A 21,624-nucleotide genomic window follows, 5' to 3' on the forward strand; every position below is an offset into this window, starting at 1 on the left:
ATCCGAGCTGTTGTAATTAGCAGAGTTTAGAACGCGCAGCTGAGCTTATTCAAGTCATCCCCTACTGAAATTGACAATTTAATTAGCAACAGAGTTGAAGATAAATTTTGATGAAGCAAATCCTTTCAATATAATCTAAATAATCAAAAGTCAAAACCCTGAAAAAGAAAAAAAAAATTGTTCTGAATAATGGAATAGCACAAAGCCAGCCATAAAGTATACAATCCTGCTTGATAGCTATTAGTCTCTTACTACCAAAGTTGACATTTGACAAATTGTAATAATTGAATTTGATATCTAAGAAAGGAATGTTACTTTTTACAATCTCGTAATTGTTATATAGCAACTTGAGAGATTTTCTATTTTCGACAGCTCAGGCACACTTAAAAACTCGAGTCAATGGATTTCATATGCTTATCAGGTCTACACGAACTTTCTAAATTATTACTTGCATAAACAAGTTGTAGTAATTAAAGATTACAAATAATCTAATTAGGCAACTAGATGATTTAAGCCACTTTTTTTTTTTTTTGTTAAGTAATGTAAATAATTAATGCCTTCATCATAAACAATTACACTCATATTTTAGAGGTGACTTAGCCAACTCTTGAGTGCTTGACCCCTTCCTGTTTCATAAACTTGAAGATTTCGCTTACAACTAGCTCAACTATGGAGTACTAATAATTGGGTGACATAAAGAAGAACTCTGTTTCACAAAAGTGAAAAAAAAAAAAGAAAAAAATACAAAGTGTTTGGATCAACCTGCACTTGAATCTTAAAAGTTGTGAAGATGAAAAATTCGGGTAAATACCTGCTCGTTTTACTCTTCACAATGTCCTTGATAGCCATTCATGTAACAGGTCAGAATAGCACGGGTCTAACCAACCAGACAGACACGACTCGAAAATTACGATTCCTAGTACCTAAAAGAGACTTGGAAGATTTCGTAAAAGTCAGAAAACTGAGTAATGAAAGCTTTATCATTAGTGGTTTCTCCGTTGAAGTCTTCTGGGCCGCGGCCAAGATTGCCATCCCTTCACGTGAAATCGATTTAGTACCCTTCACTGATTCTGATGGGACGACTATGAGAGGAACTTTTGATGATATGCTCCAGGCCATCGATAATGAGGTGCATATACACCCTTCCCTGTCTTTGTTAGCACCAGATCATGCTCGGGTTTTAAAACTTTTTTTTTTATAATCATCAACAACTATGTCTTTGCATGTATGATTCACATTATTAATTACATTACAAGTTTGCAGGATTACGATGGTGCGGTGGGGGAGATAACAATAGTCCTAGGATGCAGTGGGTTGATTTTACATTGCCTTACTTGGACACAGAGATAGGCCTACTGGTGCGGGTACAGGCCATGAATAGCAAAGAACTCTATGCGTTGACACCAGCTACAAAAATAATTTTGGTTCTAGTCGGTACACTTGGCTTTAGCATTTTCGTCGCAGTTGCGTATTGGATTTGGAAGCTATGTACATATAAGCATGCAACATCTTCGACACAACTCTCAGGTAACAAATTTGATAGAACTAGAATCCGAAGTCGAAATGCTTTACAAGCTACAGAAAGGAGGTGAAGATGGTGGTATCGATACTGTTGTTGCTGATACAGCACATCTCAAACTTTTCCAAGAAAAACATTGCGATGAATTTACCCTTGTCCAAGATTTTCGTGTTAAATCTGCTGGACTTGGCTTTGTATGTCTCTTTCGATCTCCTCATTTTATTCAATTCTTCTCTCTATTCTTTTAATTTATTGCTAATTTTATCTACATGATCAATTCATTCTAGTTTTATTTTTGATCCAAGGTAAATTATTCTAGGTTTCAACATTAATATAGTTAGCTAGACTTGGGACTTTTACTACAGTACATAATTTTGTTTCTAATTAGCTTAGGCCCCCGTGCCATGCACGGTAAGTGTAATTTTTTTTAAAAAAAAAAATAATACTTATATCTAACAAATAAAAGTGATTTCTTTAATATCAATAATATGAATTAGTTTTATTACGGAATATTACTTTTTTGGCAAAATTTAATATTACTCTTTATATAACTAAAAAGGAGTTGGAATAATATTTTTGGTAAATAAAATATTTGGAATGATATTATTATAATTGTATCAAATATTCACAAATAAAAATAAAAATATAAAATATAAAATATTTTCTCATTGTATGTAGATTAAGGCCGTAAGGAGAACATTTTAATTTTTTTTTTTTAACCAATACTTTACATACAACAAAAGCTAGTAATAGCAAAAGTGTAAAGAACAAAAAAGAATGAACGAAAGTGAAAATCTTATAAGAGAAAAAACTAAAAGGAACCAACGTATTACATTAGGTTTTTCAAGATTCCAATATTTTTTACTTTATTTCCTGGAAACATGATCTATTTTTCTTTAGTTTTTACTTCTATTATTCCATCTAATAATGATGCAATCACATTAATATAATAACGTTATGTCTGGTTTTTTCATGCAGGCTTTTCATAGAGATCAATCTCCTTCTTTTGTAAATTTATTCTCAGAAGCCATAGTAAAACTGATTGACTATGGAAATATGACAGAAATTCAAGAGGCGACTCTAGGTGATTTGGATAAGATATGTCAAGATACCACCGGAGCCACTGGTGGTTTCCGATTCACGGTTCAAGATCGTATCTCTATTTGGCTCCCAGTTACGAGTGCCATATTTGTTGTCGTGCTGGTGCTTGTCATGCTTTTATCTTATTGCGGAATGCTTTGCATGAAGAAATAAGTCACTACCTTATATACACTACGCACTTACCTAGCATGCTATAAACTTCCTTTGTTTTTAAATAGTTGCATTTTTCTTTTTCTTTTTTTTTTTTTTTTTTTTTTTTTGTTTTTGCTCGATAAATAGTTGCATCATTTCTCTTTAGAAGGTCAAACTTTTATTAATAATGAAATATTGTTAATTAGAAATATTTAAATTACATTTCAATATGTATATTTAAAATATTTATTTGCATAATTATTAACGCGCAATTAAATCTTAAATATATTTATAATCAAACTATTATATTAAATATTGTGGGAAAAAAAAAACACATGACGATACAATTAATTAGTAAAAAAAAGGCATATTTATATATTTGTTTGTTATTTGTTATAGGGATGGATCACAACTATGGTATAATATGGAGTAGATAGTGTTTTCATTTTTCTTTTAATTGTGTATTTAGAGACATTAAGGGCGAGATAAGAACCGATTTTAAAAATCCCTTGAGATTGAAAGGGAAGCTTTAACCAATTTAGTTACCTCTCAGTCTCTTTTCATTCATTCTTAAAGGGGTGTTTGGTTCACAAAATTGTATGAGTTTGAAATTGGGATTGAAATTAAAGTGGGCTATGGGGTTGGACCTTGATTCTTAATTTAACACCTTGTGTTTGAATGTTTGATTGTTGTTGTGGGAATGAGTTTTTTCTTTTTATTTGTGTGGTATGATTCATATACACCCCTCTCATTAGTAACTAAACCTACGAACCAAACACACTCTAAAAGTGATTTTGAATTACGTATTTCCAATTAAACATGCATGCAAACGGGTGATCAAAATAATTACTTATGACAAAAATATTGGAATAACGTTATAATATTAATTAGCACAAATTAAATCATGATCAAGAAAATAACAATAAAAATCCTATATACTAGCAAATTAAATAAAATAAGTAATTAAATAAAGGAAAAATTAACAAGAATAATCCTAACTATTGACTTTCTTCTTATTTTAATCCCAACTATAATTTAACCTAGAATAATCCTAACTATTGGGTGACCCCTCTCAAAATAGTTTCCTTTACCAATTACCTCTCATACCGGTTAAAAGCTTCTTTTTTTCATTTTCTTTTATTTTTCATCTTTATCTATCCCCCTTACCATCTCCTTAACAACTTTTTAAAATGACAATCAAAAGGAATCTCCATTGTTGTTAGAAGCTGATCGGAACTTTTTCGCCTTGTTTTACTTTAATGAACTTGGAAGTGTTGGTTTTGTTTTGCTATGAGGCCTCTTGACTTTAATCGCAGGCTATAGCCTTACCTTCTTACTATTTTTAAGGACTTAGAATTTTAATTAATTAATTGCAGTAATTAATATGCTTTACCTTTGTCTACCCCCACCATATCTATAATACCTTTTTCTCCATTCGACCATTCACAATTTCACATACTCTTTATTTTTTTTAGGAAAAATTGCATTTATTAATCCCAACTTTGCACAATTTCATTTTATTAATCCCAATTTTGGAATATTCTGCAATAATCCCAACTTTGATATGGGCTTTCATTCTTCAATCCCAAAAACCGGTAACCTGATGAAAGGGTTAAAAAAAAAAAATTTAAGACACGTGTCACTTGATAATTGCTTCAAAAAATTAAAATAAATAAATTAAGAAAAAACAGAAAAATCAATAATTAAAATTAAAAATTTAAAAACTGAAAAATTAAAATTAAAAAAAAAACTCTCCTCCCTGCCAACCACCCCCTTCCCCCTAGCCCAGCCGGAATCCGCCGCCACTTCGCAGAAACCTCCCCTTTCCCCCTTCCTCTCCGACGAAAACAACCACCTTCCTTCCCCCACCCCCGAAACTACCCCCTCTCTTCCCCCCCCCCCCCACCCCCGAAATCGCCTCAAACCAACCTCCTAGCATGCGCGAAACCACCACCCTCCCACCTACCTCCCCGCTTGCGAAACCACCACCCTCCCACCTTAAAGATGAAGATCTTGTAAATTTGTTGAATCGCCCCCATTTTCGATGGCGGATCCTATGTTGTTCTTGTCCATGCTTGACGACGCCGCTTCTAGCTTTGGTGCTTGATCTGATTCTGGTTTTGGGGTCGATGAAATGGGGCTGGTGGTTCGTGGGATGAGGAGGTGGTTTGAAGAGTTGTTTGAAATGGGGATGGTGGTTCGTGGGATGAGGAGGTGGTTTGTCAGTGGGTTGGATGGGTTTTTCGTTGGGGTTGGGCCCTTTTGTGGGTGGTCGTGGGTAGGTGTTCGCGGGGTGGAAGGTTTTCGCGGGTCTAGGTTCTGGGTTGTTGGTGTTTGTGGAGGTGGAGGTGGAGGTGGCGGTGGGGTGGGTACGGTGTTCGTGGAGGGAGGTGGGTGGGTACGGTGGTCGTGGGCCTGCCGATCTGGGTTCTGGTGGGTGGGTGGTCGTGGGGGCGGGTGAATTCGGTGCTCGTGGAGGGAGGTGGGTGGGTACGGTGTTCATGGAGGGAGGTGGGTGGGTGGTTGTTCTTTGATTTTAATTTTTTTTTCTGTTTTTTTCTTTAAAAAAAATTAAAAAAAAAAAACAAATTGGACCTCTCAACTGGCGACACGTGTCCAGCAACCTACAATAGAAGGTTGTTGACTTGTGCTGACCGGTTTGGGTATGAAGAATGAAAGCCCATATCAAAGTTGGGATTATTGCAGAATATTCCAAAGTTGGGATTAATAAAATGAAATTGTGCAAAGTTGGTATTAAAAAATGTAATTTTTCCTTTTTTTTATTGCATTATAAAAAAATATTAAAAAATTAAGAAGGCATCACTTTCATAGTTGATTACTTGATTGTTACTGCTCCAAGTGTTTTATGTTTCGGTGGCTGGGCATGGAAAAATGGTGGCTTTCGGTAGATGGGCTTGGCTAGAATGGTGGGTTTCGGCAACTGTGGGTGGCTAAGAGGATGGTTAGGGTTTGACGTTTCGGTGGCTGGGAATTAAAGCTGGTGGGAGGGTGGTTGAGGTGGGCAGTGATTCAGAGAAAAGAAATGGAGATTTTTTTATGCCAAATTCACACATCATTCTTTTTACTAGTACGTTAGGTTAAAAAAATTTGAAACTATTTTGAGAAAGGTCACCCAATAGTTGGGATTATTCTAAATTAAATTATAGATGGGATTAAAATGGGAAGGAGGTCAATAATTGGGATTATTTTTGTTAATTTTTTCTTAAATAAATAAATCCTATCACTCAAGGGTGCATATATAATACTCAAGCATTTTTTTTAAGGAAAAATTGGTAAAAATAATCTCAACTTTCATGTATGCGCTTTGGATTATTATTAAATAATCCCAACTTTGGGGTGTATTCGCTCAAATTAGTCCCAAGTGACCGGTAACCTGTTAAAGAGGTAATTTTTTTTAATTTTTAAGTTTATGTGACACGTGTCACCACGTGATTGGTTGAAATGTTAAATTTTTTTTTTTTTAAAAAAAAAAAAAAAACAACAACAACAACAACAACTTTGAAAAAAAAAAACAGTCAAACACTAGTAGAAAAATGCAAATGAGCAGTAGAACTGGTTCAAAACCGGCTTTGGTTTTGAACCGTTGGTCATTTGAGGGGTGCAAAAAGCTAAGTTTATTCGCAACGGTTGAAAACCGGTGGAAATAATTAACATTAGCATCAGTTAACCGGTGCGAATACAAGGTTATTAGCACCGGTTAACCGGTGCCCTTAATGGCCCAAAAAATCAAAAAAAAAATTGCATTTTTTTCACTTAAAATGTACCAGATACTTATGTATAATCATAATATACATAAAATACATATTTTTTCTTCAATAACTTGTAATATCACACTTTAAAAAACTGAAAAAACTACAGCATCAATATTTTCTTCTTGGATACTTCTATTATCATAATAGGAGGAGGCAGTAGCAGCACTACAGAATTAGCAACAGCATCAAAGATAGGAGGCAGTAGAAGCAATGTAAAAGCGGCAGTAGCATCAAAGATAAGACAGCAGCAGCAGAGGGAGTAGCAGTAGAGGTAGCAGCGTGGAGAGCTGATCCACTCTCTTGTGAAGAGGCAACAACGTGGAGAGCTGAAACATAACACTTGGATAAGTAGTAGAAATGCAATGATGAATCAAGTAATCTAAATTAAGCTAATGGAAGGGACAAAAACTATCATATAAACTAATACTAAGAAACAAGTAAACAATTAAAACCCCAAACAAAATATTATGAAATGATAAATTAAAAGTTTATTGAAAACCGAAGTTAACTTAAAGGCAGCAACATGGCAGCATATTCAAGTCATTCGATAAAGCCAAAACACAGTTCAGAAAATCAAATCCAAAACTCATTCTTCAGAAGACAATGCATCCAACACATTCTATCATGTGAAGTGCGTTGAGTGTTAATAATTTTGACAAAACTACATGATACGGACATGGTTTGGAACTGAACAGCTGTAATAAAGCTCAATAACCCACAAGATAGTCCACAAGTTACAGGACTAATACCTACCAATGAACAAGGTAAGAGTTGGTAAAAAATAAAAAAAAAATTAAAATAAAAAATAAACAGACTCACATGAGTCACATTTCTCAGCCCAAACAAACAAGTCCAACATCAATATGAGCAACAAAGCAAAAGCAAAAAAAAAAAGAAAAAAGATAGCAGATGCATTATTTTAAACACTCTAGTACAAAACCAAGCGATTAATCACATAATCAAGCATTAAGTCATTATTTTAGTGTGTTAATATATTGAGCATACATCTATAAATAATAAAGCAACACTACAATTTGAACCCAAAATAAAGTAGAAGCAAGTGAGTCATTAACCTTAAATTTATGACGACAATAACAAAGAGCTTTGCTCCATCTCTTCTCTTTGTCTAGCCAAACTATGAATTCTTTGCTTCAAAATCCCATTTTCCATATCCACAATCATGCACATTTGTATCAAGCAAACGTCTACCCCATCAATTGGCTCTTGTCCCTGATGTACCCTCACCTAAGTAGGAAAAAAAAAAACACGCTAATTCACTTGCTCACACTGAGTTTTATCAATACAAAGTTCACAAAAACCACTATAATTAACACACAGCTTACCTCGTATGTCAAAGGAATTTGCAAGATGCTATGTCAAAATATTGTCCTTTGTAAACCAAGCAGCCCAACCAGATTGCAGAAATCAGCTTCTGATCATCACACACACACACAAGGAAAACATTGCAATTAGCAGGTGAACAATGTACACACATGCACATAAACTATAGACCTATCTCCATGAACCATTATATATGCCAAATTTACAACTTAAACTGACTTAACAGATTTACCAAACCAGAATCTTAGTTAAAATTGTAAGTTCAATGGGATCAAAATATACCCATACCATAAAGTCCATAATCAAGAAATCAGTCAAAATATACCCAAACAAATATATACCCCCAAAATCAAATTAAATGACAACCAATACAACATTCACAATACATCCACAAATCAAAATAGTGAAATTTCAAGATTCAAGTATCAAATACTCAAAAATACTCACAATTCAAATACTCTGTATACCCATAATTCATTTTGTATATTCACAGTTTCAAAAGCTCAAATTAACAAAATCCTAGATCAATCGCAATTATTGAAACAAATTAACAAAACCCAGATCAATCATAATAAAATTGAGTTGTGGAATCTGATTTCAAACCCCAAAACTTACTATTAAGTCTGCTAAGGCTACTAAAACCCAATTAAACCCATAATCTAAACTAAGTGAAAACACCTAGATATCAAAATTACAAGAAAAATTAAAAAGGGGTTTCTGGGAATCAAAAAATTACAATAATCATCGAACAAGAGGGACAAAATCAAACTCAAAATCAAACATCACATACAAACTCAAACTCAAAAACAACAACCAAATCACAAAATCCAAAATCAAAACCCAAAAACTCAACGAAATCGAAACCCTAACCCAAATTATATAAAATTAACAAAAAAAAAGGAGGGATAAACCTTGTGAGGAGCAGCGTCGCCATTAGAGATCTAGGCATCGTTCTCCTGGTTTTTTAAGGGCTTGCTTTAACATCTCCATTACTGACTACGGTGGTGGTGGCTGGTGGTGGGAAGCTAGCATGGAAGAAGAGAGAGAGGAGGCTTGCGCTGGTGGTGGCTGCGGTGGGAAGCTGTAATAGAGGAAAGTTGCGCTGGTGGGAAGCTAGCATGGAGAGAGAGCGAGAGAGGAGAAGAGAGAATAGAGAACGAGAGAATTCGAGAAGAGAGGGGAAACAGAGGAGAGAGAGCGAGAGAGTTCTAATTTTAGGGAATATTTGGGAAAAGGGCATCGGTTAACCGGTGCCCTATTAAGCCTGTTTTATTTTTGTGGTCTAGGCTTGCATTTTTTGCACCGGTTTTCAATAATCGGTGCGCATTTATCTTTTTCTACTAGTGAAAATTCAAACGACAACATCACCACCATCACCTTTAACCACCTACGTTCCGACCATCACCTGCGCAGCAACCCCTATAACCACCATCACCTACGCAACAACCTGCGCTCCCACCGCACCACCTGCCGGCATCTCGAAAACACCAGCAGCCACGCATCTCCACACCTAGAACTCCCCTGCTCCTCACCACTCACACCCACCAAACCAAACTCTCCTGCCATCACCGCCCAGCCGCATACACCAACAACCACAACCTCTGCCACCCACCCAATCGCCACCAACACTGCTGCCCACACCCCCAATGCAACAAGGACCACGGCAAGCAACCTAAAAAACCAAACCAACGGCAACATCAGCCGCTCCTAACCACCGCGCCCAGATCCCCTCTCCCTCGCGACGGTGCCGGCTCGTCGCTGCCCCCTTCCCCGTACCCCTAAACCACCAAAACCCCCATAACCTCCACCACGCACTAAACCTTTGTTGCAAAAATTAACCTCCTTTGATCTTTGCAATTAACCCTAACAATTTTCCCCAAATTTTGCAGTAATTTCTAGATTAATCTTTGTAGAATCATCAATAGAAGCTTTAACAGAGCTTTGCGACTTGATTGCGAAAAATCCAAATCAAGTTAAGGAGAAACCTGGTTGGATTTGTGGTCGTTTTTTGCGGGCCTGCCACAAGGTGGTTTCATGGTGGTTTTCGTGGTGGTTGTGATTGATGTGTGTTTGTGGATGGGTTGGTGCTTGTCGCGGCGGAGCTGGTTATGTACCGGGGGGACTGGGCGTCTTGGTGCCGGCGAAAATGGGGGTTCCGGGAGTGGGCGGAGGTTGGTGGTGGAGATGGTGGCAGTGGGGGGTTGAGTTTGTTTTTTTAATTAATTTTTCACTTTTTTTTTAAGCTTTTTTTTTAGTTTCCTTTCCCCCCCCAAAAAAAAGGTTTTTAATCGTTTTTTTAAAACCAATTACGTGATGCCACGTATCCCAAAAACCTGTTATAACAAGTTAGTTACCGATTAGGGACCAAAGAAAGCGAATACACCCCAAAATTGAGATTATTTAATAATAATCCAAAGTTGGGATTATTAAAAGCAAATAAGTGAAAGTTGGGATTATTTTTACCAATTTTTCCTTTTTTTAATAATCTATATACTAATAATAAATTTTTTTTGCTGCCAAATTTAGGATATTCATACTTATCTAGTCTAGTTATTACAATTAAAAATGTATAAGTCAGATATATTTACCATTTCTTGTGCGTCAAGGAGAATAAAATAGGTCGGTCTTTTATTCCCAAAAAAAGGTCGGTTCTTTCCAATAATTGGATATAAATATCACCTTCAATCCATAAAATGGAGCATGCATATTTGTTTAAAAAAACAAACCTCTTATTTTTTTTTATTTTTTTTTCTGTTTTTTGAGTATTACGGTTGTGTTCTTGATCCTATTTTCGCAATTCATCAGCTTCATCATCTGAAATATTGAGGTATTATATTCTCTCAACAAAATATTGTTACTCTTTGAATTATTTCTCTTCTTGTTTTTTGTGTTTCGGATTTATAAAAATTGCAATTGTTTGTAACGCTAAAGATTTTCGATATCGATGTATGGTAAATTGCATATCTTTGATGGGTAAAGGTAAAGGTAGCTGTAATCAATCCATACAATGTGGTGTCTTTTCTTGACGCGAAGAGAGATCGAGGCACGGCGAGCTAAAGAGCCATAAAACAACTCTACAAATCAAATAAACAAATATATCGAAGAAGAAATACGGGAAAACACACTTCGTCGTATGGATTGATTACATCTATTGTTCTTTCTCTTCAAGTATATGCATTTGCCATACACTTATATCATAATCTTTAATTAATCTGTTATTAAAATATTGCTTATTTTATCACTGTTAGAGGCATATGATGAATTAGTTGCTAATTAGATTAGATATTTATTAGTGGACTTGTGTAACGAATAGCATTGAAATGAATTGGGGTTTTCGATTAATGATTCAAATTCCTATTTTATATGAATAGGGGTTTTCGATTATTGAATAAAATTCTTATTTTTATACTACATACTTTAGTACGTTTTATTGATTTTGTGATTCGTAGCACTATCTCCATAATTGCATATTGTAGCTTGAAAAAATAAATAATTAAATAAAGTAAATTTTATCATACACATGTCATAATTTTATTAGATGAAGTTTTCTTTGCAAAACCAAGCGACGTAGCTTGTTTAAGCAGGTTACTTAATCAAGCTACATCAATGTTTTCCCGCAACTTTATTTAATTTGCAAGCAGGTTCCTTTTGTGTATCATTATTCAATTAGAGATACTCTAAAATCACTACTTGAAATAGCAATTCAAGGTAAAATCATACCGCAGTTTTTAAAGACTGATATACAAAGTTTGTATATCAGCCTTATTAATCAGGGCTCCCTCATTTTTTTATAGATTACTAAAAAAAATGGAAATATATGTTATTGGATTACTTACAAATTATTTTGGATAAAAACTTTTTACATTAAAAATATGAACATGATTATATGAGTATAATATGATAGATAAAATCAAATGTCGTGGTAAACCTAAATCTTAGTTCACAAAGTCAAGGTCAAACTAGTTAGATCAGAATAGCAAGGGCAGAAGCAGTAGAAGATGTTTTTGCTCCTACGGAATACCTTGCCTCGTATCCCACATGGGATAGGGTCAAAGAAGCGTGGCGAAGGTGAGACCCTCGATTTTGGAAAAACGGATTTTTTCTAGCTAGTTTCAGGCTGACGAATTGACCAGATTGATAAATAAAAAAGATCCTTAGCGACAATTTGATAAAAAAAATTTTACTCCGACGACAATTTGGTAAAAAAAAGCTAACCTTAAGCGACAATTTGGTAAATAAAATAATCTCAGGCGATAATTAATCCAAAAAATACTAAAATTTCTGATAAATTACTCGCGAATGCTTAATTTAGTTCGCTTTTTTTGGTTTTTTTTACCAACCTTTTTTATAAAAATAACAATTTGAAGAAAAAAAATGTTAAGTATCAATTTTCACTTAAGTTTCATGCCCCTTATTCATGAATTTTTTTTTAAAAAGGGGTTGGAAATATAGAGGGATGACATAATTCAAAATTTTAAATGGGAAAAATAAAGTTAAAAACACACAAACAAATTAAATTAGGATTTTAAAAGAGTTTGTCGGAAATAAATAGATTTTTTGGTATAAATGTCGCTGGAGTTTATTATTTTTACCAAATTGTCACATATGGTTAGCTTTTTTTTACCAAATTGTCGCCGAAGTAAGTTTTTTAACCAAATTGTCGCTAGGGGTCTTTTTTATTTACCAATCTGGTCAATTGGCCATTTCAGACTTGACCCTAAAAACACATATTTTAGGCTACCCAAACTCTCATTTTTTTGATCAAATAGTATCTTACCATCAGTGATTTGCTCTTCTTTATGAGAATCAACTTTTGCTACTCCACCCGAATCATACAAAATAAAATAAAAAACAAAAAAAAAGTCTCATCCATGTAATCTTAATGTACTCTTTTTTCAATTACAATTAGATGAATTAGACAAATTATTTCCACGACCATAACATATTGATAGACCCCTCATTGAAAAAAATTATAAGACAGATAGATATGTAAGAGGTTATGAAGAAAATCTAATAAGGAACATGCAACATTGTTGCAACTTTGCTAAAGGAAAGTGTTTAAGTAGTATTTGATTCAATTGACAAGTATCCCTATTCCCTAGTAGTTAGTGATGAGTCTTGTTTGTCCCATCATGCCTACCACAACATCTACCTCATATATTGACTTTGGAGGTTAAAACTTAGAAGAAGAGATGCGATCATACGGAGATCCTTGCGTTTACTCTATTGAACAATGAACATGAGCTCGCAACTCCCAATTACGTAGCAAATGTAGTGACTTCCGCAGTGGAACACTCTTTCTGTGAATGTCTCTCACAAAGAGGTGCTGATATCAAGTCAGATACTGTGATACATAGGCATTGACTTAACAGAAGTTTCAAATTTAGTAAAAAAAAGAAAAGAGATAAATAAATTAATGTGCTTATCAATTTATCATCAATGACTATTTTGTGATAGGATACAGATTTGAGCAACAGATGCTAACTATTTAAATGGAATACACATGAAAAAATGCCGCAACAAGATCATGGAAAATTTTATCCTCTCAAACGTAAAAGCAAGGAAAAAGCGTAAATGCCCAAACAAACAGCAAGGCATGGATTTTAGAATTGCTGACCACTCTTCACACCATCAATCTAAGCGCTCCATCTGCATAAACATGAGCACAGTTTAAATTAAAATCTGATATCAACTTCAGTAGTTCTTTCTCCTTAAGAGTTTGATGTATGGGCATGGGATTTCATGTGTGCACGGAGACTCGGAGAGGCGAGGGAGGGGTAGGGGGGAATATGAGCAAGATTGTATGAAACATAAGCCATCTCTACTGTAAAATCCCATAATGATAATCACTTCCCAAATAGAGTCAGTTAAACTTTAAGATTTTACTTGCACATATTACACTACCTTTTTGCTAAAAACTCCAACACTATGTTTGGATAACACTAATGAAGGGGAAGGAAAAAGAGGGAGGGGAAAGGGAGGTGAGGGGAGGGAGGAGGTGACTTTCCATTTTCCCTCCAAATCTCTCCAACAATGGAAGGATTTGGTTTATTAAAAGGGGAAGGAAAATGGAACCTTCCAATTCCCTTCCCTTCTCTCCTTACAATAGATGATGCATCCTTTCTTTTCTCTTCTCCTCCTTTCCCTCCATTTCTCTCTATTTAAACATAGTGTAATGAATGACTGCCAGAGGCATGAACACATGGTAGGTAAGAGAGAAGGATAGTTATAGTCTTGTGGTTCAATTCAATACTAAAAAAAGACCCCCAATCAAATGACGCTCATTAAAAAGGGCAAATGAAGTTCATATGAAACCATGCAACTATGCAATTTCAGCTCCAAATAACATTACTGAACCAGTGGAATTTACCATTCTACAGCGACGGTAATTAAAGCTCAATTATACAGTAAATAGTTATGGGTTATGATGAAAGTATCAAACGATAGAGGTTATAAAATGAGATGATATCTGCGTTCAGAGAAAGTAGGCGATGGGAGGGACAGAGGAAGACGTAAGTAGAATACCTTCCATAGGCCGTCATTGAGATAATGCAAGTTGTCTACACCAATGCCCTTGTTGATAGTTTTTCTGCATCAAGAAGGTAAGCTCTAAGCAAGTTGCATATGGGAAAATTATACTGATGATATATGCCATGTACTATTTTTTTCTACATGTGTCGTAACTCTGACAAGGATATAAAATAGACAGCAACAGAAGGAAACTAAGTCAATCATTTTGGCTCATGTCATGGGATGTGACAAAGTTTTACACTGGGGAGACAATACACAATAACCACAGAGTATAATATTCAGATGAAAAATGAAGCAAAAAATTGAAAATCATCACATGCATAGAAAGAAAGCATAAACACTTAACTCTCACAAATATATTAGACTTTTACTAAGTTGTGCCGATATTGGTTTTGATTATGAACATAAAATCTAAGATCACAACATCCATATCAATAAAAACTTGGAAATCAATGACATGGTCATAGGCCTCATTGCTTTATTTAGCCCCACTTCCAAGATACAATTTCACAAACCAGCAGTACTCTAAGAAATGATCATAGGATGAAACTTACATATCTTTTGAGGACATTTTTGTGAAGCCAATAGCAAGAGCATGCTGCTTTCCTTCAGCCATTATGGCCTAAAATATTAATTTCAAGAATTAAAATCACATAAGATGGAGTATACAATATTCAAACATTATCTAATGTATGGAGCTTCATGAATAAATCACTCAAATGTGCATTACTGGATTTCAAGCATGAGGAGACATACCACAGGCCTCTCGCTCCCAACTTCTTCATCCAGCACACCACCAGGTGACGTAAGACCAGGACACATGATATTAGCACCAGAAAAAACAAATTTAATAGCGCCCCTATCTACTTGAAACTTCTTCATTATATTAGGATCTGCAGCAGAATAAAATTGCCAAACCATTAAAATCTTTAAGATTGATTATTTAAAATGTCTGGTCTACACAAATGACCCAAAATTCAGAGGGACCTTCTCGAGCCTATCAGCACCAGCTGACCAACCCATATAGAAATGAAAAAGGAAAAAAAAAAGGAGAAATCTTGGTATGGTATATACATTCAAAGTTTCAAACCACATACTTCCTCCGTTTCTTTTTAGTTGACACATTTGCCAATGCACAACTTCAACCATTAATATCTCTAATTACCGATAAACAAAGATTATGAAAAGTTGATATTTGAAAATATATATCGTAACGAATCTAACAAGATCTCACATGACTATATTTTTCATTAGGTATAAAGCACAAAACACGGTCAAAGGGAAGTGAGTGAATAGTGCTAAAGTCAAAACGTGTCAACTAAAAAAAAACGGAGGTAGTATATCTATAGAACAATGCCACAGGAATAAAACAGCATTAACGGTTAACCACAGTACAGATAAGGGGCCAATAAAAGTAATTTTTGACAAGACACGAAAATAGTAAAATGGAAATATGTCACCTAGACTACAACCATGAATTATATAAGAAATAAACTTCACAATATAAAGCAAATTTCTAAATCCAAGCTTACATTGATGAAGAAGTCGTAGAGTTGGCATATAAGGTCCATCACGGATATTGAAGAACAATGGGACATTATTGACTACAACAAGATTTAAATGATTCTGACTGCAAAAAAGCAAAAGAATATAGTCAGATAAGAAAATAACTAACTAAACAAGCTAAACAGAAATGAACAACAGAGATGGACAAGAACATCAGAACCATTTCACAACTACAAGGGGTGACTTCTTTGGCAGCAAATCTTCCAAAACCGGTTCAAGTCCAGGATACTGTCAAAAAAGAGAGCAATATCAGTTACACTAAAAGTAAATGAGGCAATTAGTGTTCTTGAGTTTCATGGACAGAACATCCTTATCACAGGGATGTTTTATGAAATACAGCAAGAGCTTTGCACCAACCTCATCAGCTATACTTTGACGAATTCTCCTTTGCACAGATGCCTTGACTTGATTTTGGGCTGAGACATCTTCAGAAGTGAACCTGATATACATAAAGGTAGAGGTCATTTACCAAATTTGAGAGCAAATAATATGGGAAGGTAATTGATGCACGACTATACAAAAATCAAGCTGATTCATGTATATGTCTTCAGTGAACATCAACCAGATTTTTTGTATAACCCTGGAATTCATTAGCTTAAACAAAAACTGATCACATATTACTGTATACTTTGCGCTGGTCAATAATTAATGTCCAACCTCTAAATATACAGGGAAAATAGTAATAATATATTAATTGTCATCCGTGTTCATACTAGCCTAAGTTATCGTAAAGTTTATGCCACACCAAAGGTAGGAATTTAAATTTGAACAAGCAGAAGGATCCTTTTAGATCAACGTTCAAGCAACGAGAAGATAATTATATCTTGTTCATTATTATAGACCATTTCAATCTCCACCATCACATGAAATGGTCTATTTAGTATGGAGTAGCTCCAATCTCCACCATCACATGAAATGGTCTCTATAGTCAGCATGGTCAACTAGAGCAATTGCCAGCTGGCCCAGTTTATAGTACATTATCTTCTCATGGGCTTGTGGCTATGCTACAATTATGATTTTATGGGCAGAGGGGTTATAATTGTGGAAAATACTCACTGAATGTGATATGTCAATGGGAGATATAGGACTATCATTTCAATGAAATTCCAGCAGTGGACCACAAACTTAAACATTTCTATGAATTATCTTGCTTTTATGCATAACATTATTACAAAGTTCTGAGCAGCTCAAACCTGTCTCAATAATTACATTTAAAACCTTGCATAGACCGAATTTTCTTCATTATTTATCATGCAAATATGCATACAATTGTATTTTACAACATTCAGAACCAAAACTCTGTGATTACATTTGGAGTCCTGTTCAATAGACCACAAAGGCATAAGCTATGTTACAGAATATCTTCATTTCAACTCAATAATCCATGGAAACACCTTGACATGGGTGCGGAGAATTCACACTTCAATTTGGAGTAGAAAATGAAACTTTTCTTCCAAATTTTAGACTTAGATATATGCCTATGTCTTTACAGATTTAGTAGTGTCCTAGTTTCAAGTAATATATACAATGAACCTCACTGCATCATCTTTCTATCATGCAGATATGCATATAAATACTCTCTACTATGCCCAACTTTCGTTTTCCCAAAGTTAGGCAAAAAAAATGCCAACTCGCTCTATACGTTAATATCATTAAAAACATAGTTATTAGAACAGAAAGTTCTGGGCAGTGTATCACCTAGTTAATGTTCAATTATAGCCTCTAAAGTATACTTGTTGAAACTACTTCCAGGTGTATTGATTGGACTCACCAAATGAACTAGAAACTGCTTTGTTATATATAAGTGGCTGTTCACACCTAATTCTAAGTCTATTTCAAATTCGATGCCAATAGGAACTGACAGATGAATCAGCCTATGTTCAAACTTGTTGCAGCAAAGGCGCAAATGGCTAGGAAATGGCTAATACATTATCTGACTTTGCTACAGTTCTATAGAGGAACATGGCATTGCCAAAATAAATTATCCAGAGAAGAGGAGAAATTCATGAAAGAGTTTTACCACAACATTCTTAAGTCAACACCCTGCCCCAGATAAACAATCTTAATTATTTCAAAAGAAATTAGTGAAAAGAACCCATACAGAATTAGAGCTTCCGACTCCCAATAAACTCATAAAACTACTGAAAACTTGCATTTACTATTTTGTTCGCCTTATTTATAAGGGTTGATAAGGGATACTCAAGTTTAAATTATAATTACAATATTTTTAATGAGATCTAAGAAGTTCAAATAAGATTAAATACGCTCAAATAAGTGAAAATAAGGTAAATAGAACACACCCTTTAAAGTAAGCTCATCCATCTAAAGTACCAGGCTTTTAAAACCCTCTTCATCCATAGACTTCCATGATTATACTGTTTTGGACGAATTACAAAACAACGACACAGCAATGAGTGATTAGTTTTTATCACTCTCAAAACTCTAGTATTCGACTATATTCGGTTTTAGCATTTCTAACCTCAAAACCACATCAAGCATTCACCTAGAGATGTTCAAATTTGTGCTATAGCACTATAAAAACTGCAAAGCACCCAATATTTCTCCAAAACGATTGCTATTCTCAAACTAGATGATGAATTTATATTACTCCCTAAGTCCCTAGTCACTACCGCATACAGCAGATAAAGATACCAGAAAACACACAATCAAATATGTTAACTACAAAATGTTATCCAATAATCATGAATTTCCTCCACAAACCAAATCAATAATAATCGCAAAACCCCTAATTTGAATTTAGGTTTCATAAATGAATAACTTCTATACAATTTTAAAAAACATTAAACCAGAAAGAATTTATATTTCCACTGCACAAAATCAAAACAACTACTGCAACAAAGATGAATAAATTATCAACCAAATCACATCATATATGAATCAGAGATATGAATAATTGACAAATTAAAAGCAGCTTAAAACCTAGAAAGATTAAACGCGCAATAAAATAAAACGAGTTAAAGAGGAGGAGAGAGAAAGTACTTTTTGAACATTTGAGATTGCGGAGGAGAGAGAAGATGTAAAACTTAAGGTGTTGCAGAGGAATTCCCGATTAATTGGGACTGTGATTGCGAGAAACACCAACTGGTGCAAAAGGACGGGGAGAGGTGAGACCGAGTGTTCTGAAGTTGCTGTGCGTGTCTACCAAGCAGCTCTCCTACTTTACGGAGTTTTTTAAGTAAAGATCGGCCGTGTCGTTGCTAATGTGCCTCATACTCAAGCGAGGCCTTGTTCTTTAGAGCTGTTGTGCTCTGCTGAGTCCAGCTCTACTTAAAAATAATAATTAATATTGAATTATTATAATAATAATTAATATTTAATATTAATAATTATAATAATAATTAATACCTAATAATAATAACAATGTTAATAATTATTATTATTATTAATAAAAATAAAAATAATAATAAAAATTGATTTTTTATAATAAAAATTAATATTTTAAAGATAATAACCAATAGTTAAAGATAATAATTTTGTAATTTTTAATAATAATAATAAATAATATTTAATAATAATAATATTTATTATTATTATAATAATTAATATTTAATAATAATATTTAATAATTATAATAATAATAATAATTACGCTTATGGATAAGGTTGTTATGCTTGATGACCCTCAGTGTGAGTTATTGTTACTTAGAGCATGTACCAGAGTTTCTAAACTCTACTTTGCATTGCGTACTTGTCCTCCTAGTACTTTTGAGACAACTCAGCGCACTTTTGACGGGGCTCTTCGATCCTCCGTGGAGCGTATTGTTACTGCTTCAGGGCCTGGGTTTGGTGATTGGCAATGGCGACTTGCCACCTTACCATTTGCGTTTGGAGGGCTTGGGGTATATTCGGCAGGTGATGTTCGTCATTATGCTTTTTGTTTAAGGTAAAATTACCCATGATAAATGGACCAATCCGGACCTGCCACGTGTCCACCACGTGGGCCAATCAGCGTCCGCCACTTGTCACCCTAAGAGGTCCAACATGGACTAATCAGGCCACGCCACGTGGCCTCCCATATGCCAAATAGGCAAAATGGCCACCAAGGCCCAAAGTCCGAGAGAAGCCCAATTTGCCCTGGTTAACCTAAACCTAAAATTGGCACGCTTCTCAAGACTATAAATACATAATTAATCCTCATTAAAGGGGATTCAGCAATTGACGACTCTCACCTAGAGAAAACCAAAACACATTGATCACTCCTCCCCTAGAGGAATCAGATCTCCCACCTTTACTTTTCCGCACTATTCACTCCTCAAGCAAGTACTAACTTGATCGTCGGAGGCGGAGCTCCTACCACAAGGAGTTTCCGTTTGTTTTGCAGGTACAGGCGCACGGATCCAGTCTCGGAATTGTAACTCTCCCGCAGGACATCAGAAAACCCCGAAACATTTTGGCGCCGTCTGTGGGGAGAGTACTTTCGAGATGGCATCACAGTCTGTACCGATTCTAAGTGACAAGCGTCCCATGGACGACCCCCTGGTTCAGTCGGACCAGGACACCGACAATGAAATCGATGTCGAGACTCACACGACCCCCGACGGGTCCCTTAGAGCTCGACGTACCCGTCCCACCGCCTGAGCATCAACAGGCGATCGAGGGGTCTGCTCCTGTTACCAGGAACGAACTCATGTCTTTCATGAGAGGTTTCAAGGGAGAAATCCAGGAGCTAATCAAAAAGAGAACGCCTGTTCCCGCAAAGGAACAGTCGGCCAGAACGTCCTCCCACCCCGGGAGAACTAGACTTGTTAAGGATCGTGTGGCGACCCCCTAGCCAAAGCCTGGGGTAAGGCAGTCGCCAGTGATCGACTAAACGAAGTATCACTTCCCTTCACAAGGGAAGAGAAAGCCCATCCGTTATGTTCAACCGGACGAGTCAAAGAGAACATTCTCTGATGCTCGAATGTTGCTGGAGCAGAAGAAGAATGACCGACTATCAGAGTCGGCCTCTACGTCTGATTTTCAAGACAGTCTCCACAATACCTCCATGAGGTATTCAAAATCTAACCATGAGAGTCAGACAGGCGGCACTCACCCTCACAAAAGTGTGCTAACACTCACAGGGTACAGCCGACATAGTTCTTGCCCATGCTAAATTAATAGACCAGGCGGCAATATAAGCAGTCGGCCAGGTCTAACCAACCCCGATTAAAGTTACATGCGCCTAGCATGACACTCAATGGGTATAGCCGGTAGAAGACCAGCCTCCGAGCATCCGGCTAGGCGGCCAAGTACTGCATGCGTCATACGAACAAATGTTGGGAGTCGGATGGTCAAGCTTGTAGGCTGGTATAATTATTAAATCATTATTATGATTTTACAAAAAAATAAAAAATAAAAGAAGGTATGCAAAGTTAGGCCGCCTAATACCACCTTGTATATGTATACAACGTAGGTAAACATGGAATCAAGCGCTGACTACTTCATATCATTACGTGAGAAGCACATTGCTAGCCACACGTCACTTAGACCAACTAGGTGGCAAAGTCCCATGTGATCATAACAAGGAGACGACTCTTCAAGTGACAAGGCAGAATACCAAGGGTATATAAACCAAGGCATGTGTCGTATAACATGGAGACCAAACAAGACTTACATGATCATAACCGTCGCCCACTAAACACTCAGCTTTTGAAACGATTCG

General features: G+C 35.6%; 1 protein-coding gene and 1 long non-coding RNA gene across 3 annotated transcripts; both read right to left on the reverse strand.

Moving 5' to 3' along the window:
* Positions 1-6,542: 6,542 nt before the first annotated feature.
* Positions 6,543-10,351, reverse strand: LOC110736831. The gene is made up of 4 exons (XR_002514279.1): positions 8,778-10,351; positions 7,869-7,957; positions 7,599-7,770; positions 6,543-6,851 (listed from the first exon to the last, which is right to left on the reverse strand). It is a non-coding gene; the product is annotated as an uncharacterized LOC110736831 (long non-coding RNA).
* A 2,920-nt stretch (positions 10,352-13,271) lies between these two features.
* On the reverse strand, positions 13,272-19,144 carry LOC110736830 (malignant T-cell-amplified sequence 1 homolog). Of its 2 annotated transcripts, XM_021917148.1 has the most exons (8): positions 18,964-19,144; positions 16,321-16,402; positions 16,124-16,191; positions 15,930-16,027; positions 15,154-15,290; positions 14,952-15,019; positions 14,392-14,455; positions 13,272-13,515 (listed from the first exon to the last, which is right to left on the reverse strand). In XM_021917148.1, exons 1-8 carry the CDS (start codon positions 18,972-18,974, stop codon positions 13,498-13,500), a joined length of 546 nt encoding a protein of 181 aa, XP_021772840.1. In that variant the 5' UTR covers positions 18,975-19,144; the 3' UTR covers positions 13,272-13,497. The 2 variants fall into 2 exon arrangements, with proteins under 2 accessions (XP_021772840.1, XP_021772841.1); XM_021917149.1 differs by lacking the exon at positions 18,964-19,144 and having other exon boundaries at positions 16,321-16,413.
* Positions 19,145-21,624: the final 2,480 nt, after the last annotated feature.

The sequence above is a fragment of the Chenopodium quinoa genome, unplaced genomic scaffold, assembly GCF_001683475.1.
Source record: "Chenopodium quinoa cultivar QQ74 unplaced genomic scaffold, ASM168347v1, whole genome shotgun sequence".
Taxonomy (NCBI): Eukaryota; Viridiplantae; Streptophyta; class Magnoliopsida; order Caryophyllales; family Amaranthaceae; genus Chenopodium; species Chenopodium quinoa.